The sequence below is a fragment of the Brassica rapa genome, chromosome A04, assembly GCF_000309985.2.
Source record: "Brassica rapa cultivar Chiifu-401-42 chromosome A04, CAAS_Brap_v3.01, whole genome shotgun sequence".
Lineage (NCBI taxonomy): Eukaryota > Viridiplantae > Streptophyta > Magnoliopsida > Brassicales > Brassicaceae > Brassica > Brassica rapa.
This window is the reverse complement of record NC_024798.2, coordinates 21,903,089-21,913,348: the sequence shown is the minus strand read 5'-3', so window position 1 is coordinate 21,913,348 and position 10,260 is coordinate 21,903,089. Positions and strand designations below refer to the sequence as shown.

General features: G+C 38.5%; 3 protein-coding genes and 2 pseudogenes across 3 annotated transcripts; 2 read left to right on the top strand and 3 right to left on the bottom strand.

Moving 5' to 3' along the window:
• The first annotated feature begins 517 nt into the window (after positions 1–517).
• Positions 518–1,084, top strand: LOC103844846. The gene has a single exon (XM_009121673.2). The coding sequence runs from the start codon at positions 518–520 to the stop codon at positions 1,082–1,084; it is 567 nt and encodes a 188-aa protein (XP_009119921.1).
• A 298-nt stretch (positions 1,085–1,382) lies between these two features.
• LOC103843317 lies at positions 1,383–4,269 on the top strand (annotated as a pseudogene).
• Positions 4,270–4,484: 215 nt separating this feature from the next.
• Positions 4,485–6,079, bottom strand: LOC103844836 (annotated as a pseudogene).
• A 943-nt stretch (positions 6,080–7,022) lies between these two features.
• LOC103843306 (pectinesterase inhibitor 6) lies at positions 7,023–8,743 on the bottom strand. Its single transcript, XM_009120016.3, has one exon. It carries the CDS (start codon positions 7,884–7,886, stop codon positions 7,275–7,277), a length of 612 nt encoding a protein of 203 aa, XP_009118264.2. The 5' UTR covers positions 7,887–8,743; the 3' UTR covers positions 7,023–7,274.
• A 437-nt stretch (positions 8,744–9,180) lies between these two features.
• Positions 9,181–10,129, bottom strand: LOC103843295 (universal stress protein A-like protein). The gene is made up of 4 exons (NM_001302041.1): positions 9,946–10,129; positions 9,728–9,822; positions 9,355–9,476; positions 9,181–9,268 (listed from the first exon to the last, which is right to left on the bottom strand). Exons 1-4 carry the CDS (start codon positions 10,127–10,129, stop codon positions 9,181–9,183), a joined length of 489 nt encoding a protein of 162 aa, NP_001288970.1.
• Between the last annotated feature and the right edge of the window lie 131 nt (positions 10,130–10,260).

The following is a 10,260-nucleotide window of genomic DNA, read 5'->3' as shown; positions in this document are numbered from 1 at the left end:
GTATTGGCTTTTTTGATAAGGATTTCTGGTGGATTCATCGGGACCTTTAACTTGCCTATAATGGTATATCATCTTTTTAAGAAGATATTATCTGTGGACTCATTGAGACGGGATTTATTCTGTTTTTTTCTTTTCTCTGGAGGAGAGTACTTTTCTACCATACATTCTTCTTGTGAAAGAAGATGTTTCCTCGGCGTTGCTGAGCATTGGTTTCAATTTTACCACCGGTTTGTTATCTTGCGTAGCGGTCTGTACGGGGCCAGAAGATGCAACCACCAAGATTACTATGTGTTATCTTGAAGGTGAGGGTTGGCCTTCAACGTCACATTATGTGACTAAGTTTCAGCTGTCCGATTTTGTCGGAAATGCTCTATCGACGCATTCAAGCTTTGTCTTGAATTCGCAGTCATCTTTCTTTGAAGACCTATATTTCTTAATTTGGTTTGTTATTGTAGTTTATGCTTTTGATTTAAGAGGATGGATAATTCCCTCTTATGTTTGTATTGAAGAAAGTTAGATGAATGAAAGTTGGGTTTTTGAGAACAGAACCCTCGATCCAAAAGATGTCATCTGCAACTCCATTAAGCTGGCAAGAGAATGGCAGGAGGCCCAATTGATCAAGCCCCAACAGATGCGCAATCAAACAGGGATCAACACCACCAGACCGGAGAATCAATCAGCGACTGCTTCTACTCTGTTCACTGACGCGGCATGGAAAGCACAAGATAGAACTGCAGGCTGTGGTTGGATCATACACAATCCACAAGAGAGAGAGACAACTCACGGCACATCGACAGAACTCTGTGTCGCATCACCTTTGATGGCGGAAGCTCTAGCAGTCCGGGAAGCACTGCTTCATGCTAGGTCCCTCCATCTCTCCAATATCTGCCTTAAATCAGATAATCAGGTGCTGGTTAAAGCACTAACCTCGAAGCAACATCCGGTGGAACTCTACGGAATCAACTTGGATATCGAGAACCTATCTTCATCGTTTTCTTCTGTTTCCTTTTCTTACATCTCTAGGACTTTAAATTCTGCTGCAGGTGCTTTAGCAAAATCTGCTTTGTATGGCTTGAACATTTAGGTTTCGGTTTAATGAAATCATTGGTTGGACAAAAAAAAAAAAGATGAATGAAAGTTGTGTTCAAAAAAAAAAAAGGTAACAATGTAGAGCTATGGGGCTCAGGTTCTACAATGAACCTCTGAGGATGACAACGTCAGTGTGAGACAACAACTCTGGAAGCTGGCTGATCACACACAAGAGAGATGGAACAATTTGCTGCCAGTATAATAGACCAGCAGGTTGGTTGGAACAGAAGGTTAATAAGGTGGAACGTTGGTGTGCCTGTGTTGACCTGTTGTTCTGTTTATATAAACTCAGTAGAAGATAATGCAGAGAGCAAGTTGAAGTGTCTGGAGTAGTTTGAATTGATAATTGATGCGTAAGAAAAACTGAAGGAGTGAAGGTGTAAAGTAAACAATTCTCCAATAGAGAATTAGCGTGGCGGAATTAGCAGACGTTGGGATCATACGTACGTGAAATTATGATCATTTTTTGGTCCGTAGGATTTTTTTTTTTAAAATGGACGTGGTTGTGTTGACTTTGTCCTTTGGATGGTCTCTTCGTATTATAAATGTCGAAAGAGTTGTAAGTTGTTTTTAGCAAAAAAAAAAAAAGGTTATAAGTGGTTATAACATTACGTACATCTTTTGTCGAATTTCTGACCAATGGATGGGTCGCTTTTAAATTCACACACTCGGTATGACGTCGATAAATTTTCATTTTTCTGTTAATTTGATTACCCATAGTTGGAATAAAATAAAGAAATAAATAATAACACCAAAAAGAAGAAAAGAATTGCCCTCTATAAAAATATAGGTTACACCGCCCTCATAAAACCTTCTTCAGCTTCCTAGATTCCTCGTGTGCTAGTGTGATTGAGAGCTGAGAGAAGCAAAAAGAAACTCGAAAGATCCTCACTGCCTTCCGATTCAACACATGAAGTCTGAATTCCAATACCACGAGGTTCTCTCTTTTCTCATCACTCCCAGATCCAGAGAGTAATTAATATTTGTAAATGAGTGTGAAAGCATAATGATTTGAGTCTCCATATCATGTTTTCTTAAAACAGGATTACATAAAAAACTCCAGGGGTGTTGAGCTGTTTGCTTGTAGATGGATCCCATCTTCTTCTCCCAAAGCTCTTGTTTTTCTCTGCCATGGTAAATTTATTTTTTTATATAAGAATAGAAAGAACTTCTGGTGAGTTAAAAAAACGAATTTGGTGATTTGTGCAGGTTACGGAATGGAGTGTAGCGACTCCATGAGAGGTACTTGGTTTATCTTCTTCACCACCACATGCATGCATTATATGATGTGTGTAGTGTCTGTGTGTTGAGTTAGGCATTTTGAAATATTCGAAGAAAACCAGGTGTTTAATGATTTGCTCCTTGCAAATCTTTCATTTATTTTTTTGGGGATTCATAAAAGTAACATATTTTGTTTCCACTTTTGACTGAATACCAGTATTAAAAAAATTTGCTGGATTTACATCTAATTAATGCATTCATCCAAAAACATGCCAATCAAACAATTTTTGAATTTTCTGACCTGTGTACCATATCATTTGAGGTAAGATTTGAGATGTTTAACTATAAGCTTATCATGCTGGGACATTTTTGTTTAGCTTTCACTGTGGACCCTATTATCATTTATAGTTTATGTGTGATAATAATATTTCTTGATAGATGGAGGGATTGTGTTAGTATCAGTGGGTCAACAAGTCTTTGGGTGGTTGGTTGGTTTGGGTTGGAGAACTACCCTAGACCATTTTGGTTACTCAATTGTATTTAATTTCTGACCATTCCTTGGTCAGAGAGTAACCGATATGAATTGAATAGTCGCTTTTTATTTTTAATTCTTTGTATCCTTATGTGTTGCATGAACTATAAAGTATAAAGACCATCCATCTACGACTTAGTGGTTGATAAACTTGATTCTACTAGGTAGGAGTTTGAAACTAATTACCTAAAATTGACCCAACACATTGTGTACGGTTTTAGAATGCGGAGTCAGACTGGCTTCAGCAGGATACGCGGTTTTTGGTATGGACTATGAAGGTCATGGTCGGTCCATGGGAGCTCGTTGCTACATCAAGAAGTTTGAAAACATTGTAAATGATTGCTACGAGTATTACACCTCTATTTGTGGTATGGCATTATTTACATATTACAACACGGTCCATCCATCTCTTCTTAATTAATTTTCATGCGACTCCAGCGCAAGAGGAGTACATGGAGAAAGGCAGATTCTTGTATGGAGAATCCATGGGAGGTGCAGTCACTTTACTGCTTCACAAGAAAGATCCTTCCTTTTGGAACGGCGCCATTCTTGTCGCTCCTATGTGCAATATCAGAGAAGGTGAAGCCACATCCGGTGGTGATCAATCTGTTAACTAGAGTCGAAGAGATGATACCTAAATGGAAAATAGTTCCAACAAAGAACGTGATTAATGCTGCTTTCAAGGACCTTGCCAAGCGAGAAGAGGTCTCAATATATATATATTTATTTATTTATAGTCAGTATAAATAACCTCTCACCATGTAGAGATTGGCTCTAGACAGATAGATAGTTTTGGTGGTAAAATGCAGGTAAAGAAGAACAAGCTGATATATCAAGACAAGCCTAGGCTTAAGACAGCACTTGAAATATAGACGTATTAATTTCTTAGGTCTCATCTGACCCCTAACAAAAATTACTTGAGCAAGAAGACACGTCAAAGATTTGGTTATTTTTTGGCAGATAACAATGCCGTTTTTTGTGTTACACGGAGAAGCAGATATAGTGACGGATCCAGAGATAAGCAAAGCCTTGTACGAGAAAGCTAGCTCAAGAGACAAGACTCTCAAGTTGTATCCTGGGATGTGGCATGCTCTGACGTCAGGTGAGCCTGACTGCAACGTGGATCTTGTTTTTGCTGACATCACCAATTGGCTTGACCGTCGAACAGCTGACCCGGCATCTCTCACTGTCACTCCTGTACGAACTACTGCCACTGCTAGTGTGGAGAGGGATATTGTTACAAGTAACGGTAAAAGGAGAGCTAAACGTCGTAGCTACTTGAATCTCCTATGTGGTTTGAACGGTGGACGTTTGGTTCCTCGATCTGGTGGTGCTATGTAATGTAAATGTAATAATTTCAAAAAACAGAGGAGAGGATACTGTTGTTACTCAGTCTATTTATCTGGAATAAGAGTTGAGTTATTAAAGATGGGTTTCAAGGTTAGAAAAATGTATATATGGCCTCGATTAGGAGGGGTATATATTCACTTGTAACCATCATCGTGCGAAAGACATGTGATTGTCTAGTATGATATATCTTGTGTGGGAGAAGAACTAAAGAAGGCCTTTGACAGACACTGCAACATGCATGGTTCTTGAAAACGTTAGTTAACCCACCTTTCTCCTCAACTCAGTTTGCTTGTAGTTCAGTAACTTTCAGATTTCATTAAAAAAATAACAAATGTTGAAAAATCGGGTGTGAGGTACGATCTCCACAACACACGGCAGTAGCAAAAAGGCAATAAACACAAATAACAAAAAAAAAAGGAAATGGTAAAACAAAAATGAAGATCCTGTCCCTACGACCGACCTGAGTTGTGAGTTGTTTTTATATAGGTGCTCAGACCTTGGCTAATTGCTTTTATTCTGTTGATGAAGAAGAAGTGGTGGTGATGGTCTCCTGCTTTTGGTCGCCAAAGACACGCTGACGGAAATCTTGGACCATAAGAGGGAGCCCTTGGCGGAGAGCGACCTTTGGTTCCCAACCAAGAAGCTCTTTGGCCTTTGTGATGTCTGGTTTCCTCTTGTGTTTGGTCCAAACTCTATCTTTGCGTTCGGGTCTATCGTCTCTTGCACCACCTTAGCGAGCTCGAGCACGGTGAATTCACCAGGGTTACCGAGGTTAAATGGGCCAACATGTTCTCCTTCCATCAACCTCATCAGACCCTCCACCTAAATCGCATTCAAGTTCACAATGCTAAATAAACAACAAGCCAGAGACAAATAAGAAAATTCTATATATATATATATATATATATATATATATATATATATATATATATATATATATATATATATATATTTTCAACTCAAGAAAACAAGTGTACAATAACGAACTAAAGCCACATTTTTCTGTTATTTTGATATTTAATGTGCAATCCATCCTATCCTCAAAGTTAATGTGACATTATTATATAGTATAGTATAAAGTAAGATAAAGGAGGGTATACCAGATCAGAGACAAACTGGAAGCTCCTGGTCTGCTTGCCATCGCCATAAACAGTCAATGGCTCTTTTCTTAATGCCTGCACCAAATCCATTTACTTAAATCATCATCTTTCGATTAATCTCATTGGATGTAATCTACTATTCATGCTTATGCCAAAAAGCATTAAAAGTGTTAAAATGTAAAAAAGAAAAGCGTGTTGTTTGTTACCTGGGCAACGACGACACGAGCGTCATCGATACACATAAGTATTGAAGATCCGAGCTATCCTAACCTCAACATTAGCGCCTCTGTGGTAATCCATAGCCAACGTCTCCGCCGTACGCTTCCCTTCGTCGAAGTTAGGGTTGCCGAAATGGTGCATCACGTTCTCTTTACTCCCCGTGAAGAAGTTGTCCACGACGATCACATTGTCTCCTCTCGCCATCAACCTGTCCACCAGGTGTGACCCCCCACCACCCGAAGACCTTTGCGTTTCAGACCCAGAGGGATCTTCCGATCCCATCCCACGGCCGCTCATGTACTCTATTCTACTCTGCGCCAACGAGGAGGAAGGAGAGAAAAGGGTGAAGCCTAAGGTGGCGATTGCAATGCCGACGAGCACGAAGACGAGTCTCTGTTCCCTCAGCATGTATGTCAGCTCCCACGCCATCTTCTTCGTAGGATAATTTATGGGAGGGAGAGTCTTTGATTACGGAGTCGAACTCGCCGCTGACTCAGTCCACTTTTCTTTATTTAAATTATTACACCCCCGCGTCTCTACTTTTTTTTTAAATTTACGCTTAATGCCCCCCTTTCATTTTTTATTCTTTTTTTTGGGTCGAATGTTTCTTCTAAACCGGCCATCCACTTTGTTTCCATCTGATGGTTTCCCTTTGAACAATTTGTTATTGAATTCAGACGTTCAAAACCAATAACAAAAAACCGGCCATCCATTATTATCTGCGTCCATTTCTTCACCAATTACAACTAAATAATTAGTTTTAAATTTAAATGATTTTTATGTATAATGATTGCTTCTATCTTTGTGTTTTTGCTTCCCTTTTGTTGCAGCAAAGTTGTTAGTCAGTATGGCTTTGTTATCGTCTTTGTAAACTATTCCTCCAATGGAGACTAGTTATCTATAAAATCTTGTTTGATCAAAAAAAAAAATGATTTTTTTATTTTTTTTTGTTATGTATTTACTACTTGTCGTTAACCAATTAATTTATTGTTCATCATAAACCCCTAAAATTAAATACAACCTGTTTTTTTTTGACAATTAATGACATTTTCTTTACATTTTAATTTTTGTACACATCATAACCTTTGTATTAAAGACATAAAGAAACACAAATACGAATTCCACATGACAAACAATGAAAATAGAGTTGTAGACACAAGTATGAAATCATATGACCAAACATTGAGATTTGGTGTCGGTAAAATGGAAAATGAGATGCGAAATATCAAAATTAACTAAGGTTGGCTGAATGCTGATTCCAACACAAAGCATAGTACTAATGCTTAAATCATAATTTTTTGAAATATTTTATGGTATAAGAATAATCATAACCAAGATAGCATAACCAAATTTGGGCAAATTTGATTATGATTACATTCCACGAATAAAATGTACACTTCCAATTTTCACGACTTTATAAACCGATAGGACTCATTCAGTATATAGAACATGTACCGCTCAAACCGCAGTCACTATTCAGAACTTAAATGTGACTATGACATATGGCAAAATGGCTATAAGATGTTTGAATATTTCGGTTTGACTGATCAATCATACATCTGTGTATAAAAAACAAAATTCGATAAATAGAGAAAGAGGAGACCAGAAAAAACGGAGTAAATACTATGAAATCATTAATCCATGATAATTTGCTTAAATGTAGTATAATTCATCGTGTGTAATAATAATATGTTGTTATCACAATAATAAGCGCATAGCGTATTCATTCAAAAAAAAAAAAAAGATAAAGCCCATAGCGTAGACTACAAGCCATCATAAGCAAGCTTGCTCAGTATCGCCAGAGCGTTGCTGCATAACTGCATACACCTTGTCGCTCTCCTCCGAATCATTCTCACCGTCGACGATCTAATCGACGTCTCCTCAAACCCATCTAGACACGTGTCCTCATCCGTGAGTGCAGAGCTTAACCACGTGGCGAGATCGCTCATCTGCTGCTGAAACTCGTCGGCGTCCAGTTTCCGGAGAAGGGCGAGTGACTTGTAGAGATTGCCAAGGGAGTCCACGAATAGCTCTCGACAATCCGATAACGCGACTCTCTCGCGTTTCCCAACCGCCGAACTCCGCGTTTTCAGCAAGAGTCTTAGGATCTGTTTCGTGTCCGTTATGGTCACCGCGACGCTAGCTCGGGCCCACTTGCTCGAGTTGTTTTTAGCGACGATTGCAAACGGCCATAGCGTTCGAAAGCATAGCTGTTGGTTTTGCGTTACGCTGCACGCGTTTTTAATGTACCTGCTGTATCGCGTCACCCTACACGCGTTTGTATCGTCTGTGTGGTTGCGCCCGGAGGCATACGACGGGTTTGAGTTTAGTGCCAGAAGAAGAGAGAGAAGAGCAAACGTGATAAAAGAATTCATGTGGTTAGAAGAAATATATTATTACAGATTGAAAGAGGAGAGAGAGATCTAGCCAGGGACTATATATACACAGGAAGGGGCGGATGATGGGATTATTACGTAACTTTTAACCTTTATTAATTAAGATACAAGGACGTGAACTTGAAGTTTTAAAGCATATGGGGAAAGTCCTTTTGTAGTTCTTATAGTAATCACTATAACGATTAAGCATTATATGATTTAAAGTCTACCAGCCATATCTGGGTTTAGGTATATATGATGCAGTTTTCCATTTCTTTTACCATTTAAAGTATAGACTACCACAAGAGAAAGGTGGATGTAGTTTTCAATTTCGTATATGATGTAGTTTTCAATTTCGTATATGATGTAGTTTTCAATTTCGTTTACCATTTACCATACGTAGATTTAAGTTTAAAAAATATTTTGCTTTCTAGATTATAAAACTAATGGATTAATGAATGATTAATGAACAAACACAAATAGTCATTTTCTAAATTTTTGAGGGTTGCAGGGGAAGCAAGAGAAAGGTGAGAAGCTATAATGAAAGTTAAAAAGACTATGAAAAAAGTCAGTTGGACGCCGACAGATTGGTAACTCTTTAAGCTTAGTTCTTTGATCCCCTAATCATTTGATGTGTTTGTGAATTATTGAATTGATTATAGTTTTCCTTGAAGCAAGAGGGAAATTTTAGTTAAAAAAAAAAAAAAATCTAATAGACCATTTTTGAAGTGGAATTAGTTTCGCAATTATAACTTGTAGTATATAATCATCAAATTATTGAATACCCCAAAAAAAGACCGGTTACAAGATCGTTATCTAAACCGGTAGGATGACATTTAATATTGTGATGTGTGTTGGCATTGAAAATGAACGAGAGCCCAAATTCACTACCTAACCACATTTTGGTAATGATGATGATATCGTGAGGGTAATGTTCGAATAAGGCACCCAAACATGCATAATATCAGATAGAATAGAAGAGTGCATCCAACAATTAGCCCTCAACCAACGACCCATTCAGCTCCAAACCAGACTGCCATTCTTTCATATCAGAGTTTTTGATAAGTTATTTAAGCTTTATAACAAGTTTTTTCTTTGTAATAGAGAAAGATACCCACATCATTACTAAACGGGAATAATATAGTTTAGGAATACTGAAAAGTACACTGATGATAAAAAGAGTACATGTAATAAACAATCACACACAAATATTGTCTTGAATCATTTCACATCAAGGTAAACATTATTTGATTTGACTAGGCGGAGAGACTTTATTTTGGCTGTTGGGTGATCATCAGAGCTTGATCTTAGGCTTCTTGACGATCATCACCGAGCAATGCGCATGATGGGCACAGTAGTCGCTCACGCTCCCGATAACCGCCCTGTCCCAAACAGACAAGTGATTGATCATTGTCAAGTTCACCAAGGAGTACTACCATATTTTTAAAAGATGAATTAATTTTCTTACCTCTTGATTGCTCCATGACCATGGCTTCCCACAACAAGAAGAGAAGCATGGTGTTTATCCACAACCTCGCACAGGATATTCCTTGCATCGCCTTCGAAAACTTCCATCGTCGCGTCATGAACCTACACATCAAACCTAGAATAATTAATTGAGAAGAAGGTAGTTTGCGCCTAGCTCGCTAGGGAGCTAAATAAAAGATAAGATAATAGTTGTTAAGAAAAAGAAAACTAGTGTGTCTAGCTAGCTTGATGCTTTTGATTGATTCACACAACCTAAACCTCATATAACAATACACGATGAATAAATAACGAAGTAACACACATGTATTAATTTCCAATTATATAGTCTTCTAAAATAATCTCATCATCCGTACCGATTTGCTCTCACAGATTCCTTTGGCCTTTTCGACAACCTTAGCAGCGGTATGCTTCAAATCTGCATCAACATGAGGCACAACCTCCACAATTCCTAAAAACCAAAAACATCACAAGTTATCTCCCTAAAACAGAACCCTATTAGCTATAAGAAGAAGAAGAAGAAGAAGAAGAGTGTGTCTAGTCTAGTCCATCAAAGATCAAAGAGCTTACGTACCGGGACCAGCGAAACCAACGGCGGAGACGGCGTTAGGTTTGGCGTGGATGATCAAGAGCTTGAACGGAAAATTGGGAGCGTAGGGAGCGAAGAAGCGATCGAGCGTCCACTCCAAAGCGTAGGTGCTCTGCTCGCTTTCGTCCACACCGACGACCATCAGCGGTTTCTCCTCTACGGTAGCCATGACTCTCAACGCCCTTTTGCTTGAGCTTACAGAAGAAGAAGAAGATTCCAAAATGATCTAGCAGAGCTTAGCTTTCACCTTAATTATACCCCAAGAGAAAGAGTTTGTGTACACGTGAAAGAGGAATGCGA